The 2,913-nt window shown below is 37.9% G+C and overlaps 1 protein-coding gene across 1 annotated transcript in view; it reads left to right on the top strand.

Moving 5' to 3' along the window:
- The window catches only part of LOC101850907 (sialin), a gene marked incomplete in the record, with an annotated part of 19,147 nt that overhangs the window by 14,554 nt on the left and 1,680 nt on the right, over positions 1 to 2,913 (top strand). The window contains 2 exon segments of the mRNA XM_035972209.1: positions 117 to 272; positions 1,972 to 2,057. Of these exon segments, the coding sequence (XP_035828102.1) occupies positions 117 to 272; positions 1,972 to 2,057 (242 nt within the window).

The raw sequence follows: 2,913 nt of genomic DNA, 5'->3' as shown, positions 1-2,913 counted from the left end.
ACCATCCATTCCTCACCCTTCCCTCTCCTTCTCCTTCCTCCCCCCTTCCTCCATCCAAAACCCACTCCCCCTTCCCCCTCCTCCCACCTCCTACCTCCTCCCCTCCCCGTACTCAGGTTGTCTGATTCCCGCCACGACCCTCATCCTGGTGGGCTACGTGGGATGTAACCACGTGCTTGTCGTGGTCTGTCTCACTCTGTCTGTGAGCCTGGCCTCCTTCAATGGCGGGGGCTTCTCCGTCAACCATCTGGACCTCTCTCCAAGATTTGCCGGTACTTGCTTGTCTTTTCTTTTAATCATATGTTATAATTTATTGTTATCAACACTTTATATTATGTCACTATACAAATACATTTCCATGGGAATTTTACTGAAAAACGGTGATCAAAAGCACAAAATGGCTTCTCCGTCAACCATCTGGACCTCTCTCCAAGATTTGCCGGTACTTGCTTGTCATTTGTTTTGATTATATATTATATTATGTGAGGCATCGTGGTGAAATGAGGCCCTGGTCAAAATAATGAAATCGAAGAAACAGACATTTTCCCTCCAGTTTGACAATTTTTGTCAAATTTTTTAATTTTTTGGCTCAACACATTTTGCGTCAATATAAAAATACATTTCCATGGGAATTTTACAGAAAAAAATTGATGAATGGCACAAAACATATACATTTTGAGTTTTCAAGGACTTTCAAGCTATAGAAGTTGCCAAACTTTGGCAGCCATTTTCTCGCTTATTTTACCGCAGAAAACAGGTTACTTCCATACCTTCAATCCAAAATATCTTGACTTCTATTCAAGATAGATGAGTAAAATTTTCACCGAAAGAAGGACAAATCCATAAATCCACCTGCCCAAAAATTGATGAGTGCCTGATTCCACTGCGTCGTGACACATATTATTTCTATTAAGCATGCTTAAAAACTCACTGGCCTGGTGAAATGGTGAAATACAATAAGTTTAACGCCCCTATCAACACTATTAGACCGAAAGGACTGAGCCAAATGGGAAATTTGTGTAAAGTTCTTTTCCCAAAGACGGAACTGAGGCTCGAACCCCGAACCTGTAATCTCATGATTACGAGTCCAGTAAGCTAACCACTAGGCTACCAATGCCACCTCATTGCCCCCCATTGACCTGACACTATAAGAAATAAAAAAACAACTATGGGGGCAAACAAATCATCAGAAAATAGGTATGAAAATCAGCGAGAGAAAATGGAAGTGTATTGGACACACCTTGAGATTACGAAAACAAATAGTAACCTACTCACCAAGCCTTAAAATAGAATCCACAAGTAAAGGGAAAGATAGGGAGGCCTAAAAGTACTTGGAAGAGGAACTTAGAATCAGACCTAAAGGAAATAGGATACAGCTGGACAGAGGTGGAGACAGTAGCCCAGGACAGAAGAAAATAGAAAGCTATCGTTTGTGGCCTAGACTCTGGCACAGGGTAAAAAATGCTGACGGTGGCGGTGGTGGTGATGATGATGATGATGATGATGATGATGATGATGATGATGATGATGATGATGATGATGATGATGAGGATGATGATGATGATGATGATGGCCAAGCTGGTGGTTGGAGGAAATTACAGATTGTTCCTTCTTTCACTTTTTCACTTTACCCCCCCCCCCCCCAAATAAATAATCAAACTAAGAAAAAGAAAAAAATATCAACAAAACAACAACCCCCCCCCCCTAAAAAAAATTAATGAAAAGGAGGAAAAACACCAAACAGACAGCCAAGCAAACAAGCAAACAACTCAACTTTTGTCTCTTTCCCTTCTATTCACTATCATCACTCCCCTCACTTCCCCATCCATCCTCCCCTCTCCTCCAACCCTTCCTTCCTTTTTATTCTTTCTCTCTGTATTCTTTAAAATACTTTCTATATAATTATATCCCGTTTCCCTTTTCTCAAGTGTCATGTTAATGATCTTCTTCCTTCTGTCCATCCACTCGCAGGCATTCTCCTGGGTCTCACGAACACCGTTGCGACCATCCCTGGCTTTGTCAGCCCGGCCCTCGTAGGTTACCTCACGGATGGAAATGTGAGTGGGGGACCACTGGTTGATTTACTTGTCTTACATCTCAACTTACTGAACACCATAATATGTTTTACGTTTAAATGTATTAATAATATATTATTTTATCTAATATCAAAACTTACACACAACATGTTTTACTTTCAAACGTATTAACACCATGTTATTTTGTCTTACATCAAAACTTCCTTTACACAAAATGTTTCACTTTTAAACTTATTGACACCACATTATTTTGTCTTACAACTAAACTTAAAACACCATAATAATCTAACATCTAAACTTACTTGACACCATAATATGTCTTTCATTTACACTTACTTGCACCATGATACATGTATACCTTACATCTAAATTTATCCTTTTACATTTAAACTTACTTGCCATCATAATAATAATATGTCTTACATTTCAACTTACTTGATACCACAAACTATGTTTTGCATCTTCAAATTACCAAACAAATTATTGTGTTTTACAATTAAACTTACTTGGTATTTTCCTTACATTTAAAGTTGTGTGGCACACGCAATATCTCTTTCATCTAAACTGACAGAACACATTAATTGTGAGGTATCGTGGTGAAATCGGGTGCTCGTAAAAATAATGTAATCGAAGAAACAGGCATTTTTCTGTGGTTCGCAATTTTTTAATCGAATTTTTGTTTTTTGGCTCAGCGCTTTTTACATCCATATATGAAACACATTTACATGTGAATTTGACTGAAACGCGTCGATTAAAGGCACTAGATATGTCATTTTTCAGTTTCCACGAGCTATCAAGCATTGCATTGTTATTATTATTTTATTCTTATTCTTATTATAATTATTATTATTTTAATTATTTTAATTAATTTTCTTCC

The sequence above is a fragment of the Aplysia californica genome, unplaced genomic scaffold (assembly GCF_000002075.1).
Source record: "Aplysia californica isolate F4 #8 unplaced genomic scaffold, AplCal3.0 scaffold00612, whole genome shotgun sequence".
Classification (NCBI taxonomy): domain Eukaryota; kingdom Metazoa; phylum Mollusca; class Gastropoda; order Aplysiida; family Aplysiidae; genus Aplysia; species Aplysia californica.
This window is presented reverse-complemented; position numbering and strand designations above follow the sequence as displayed.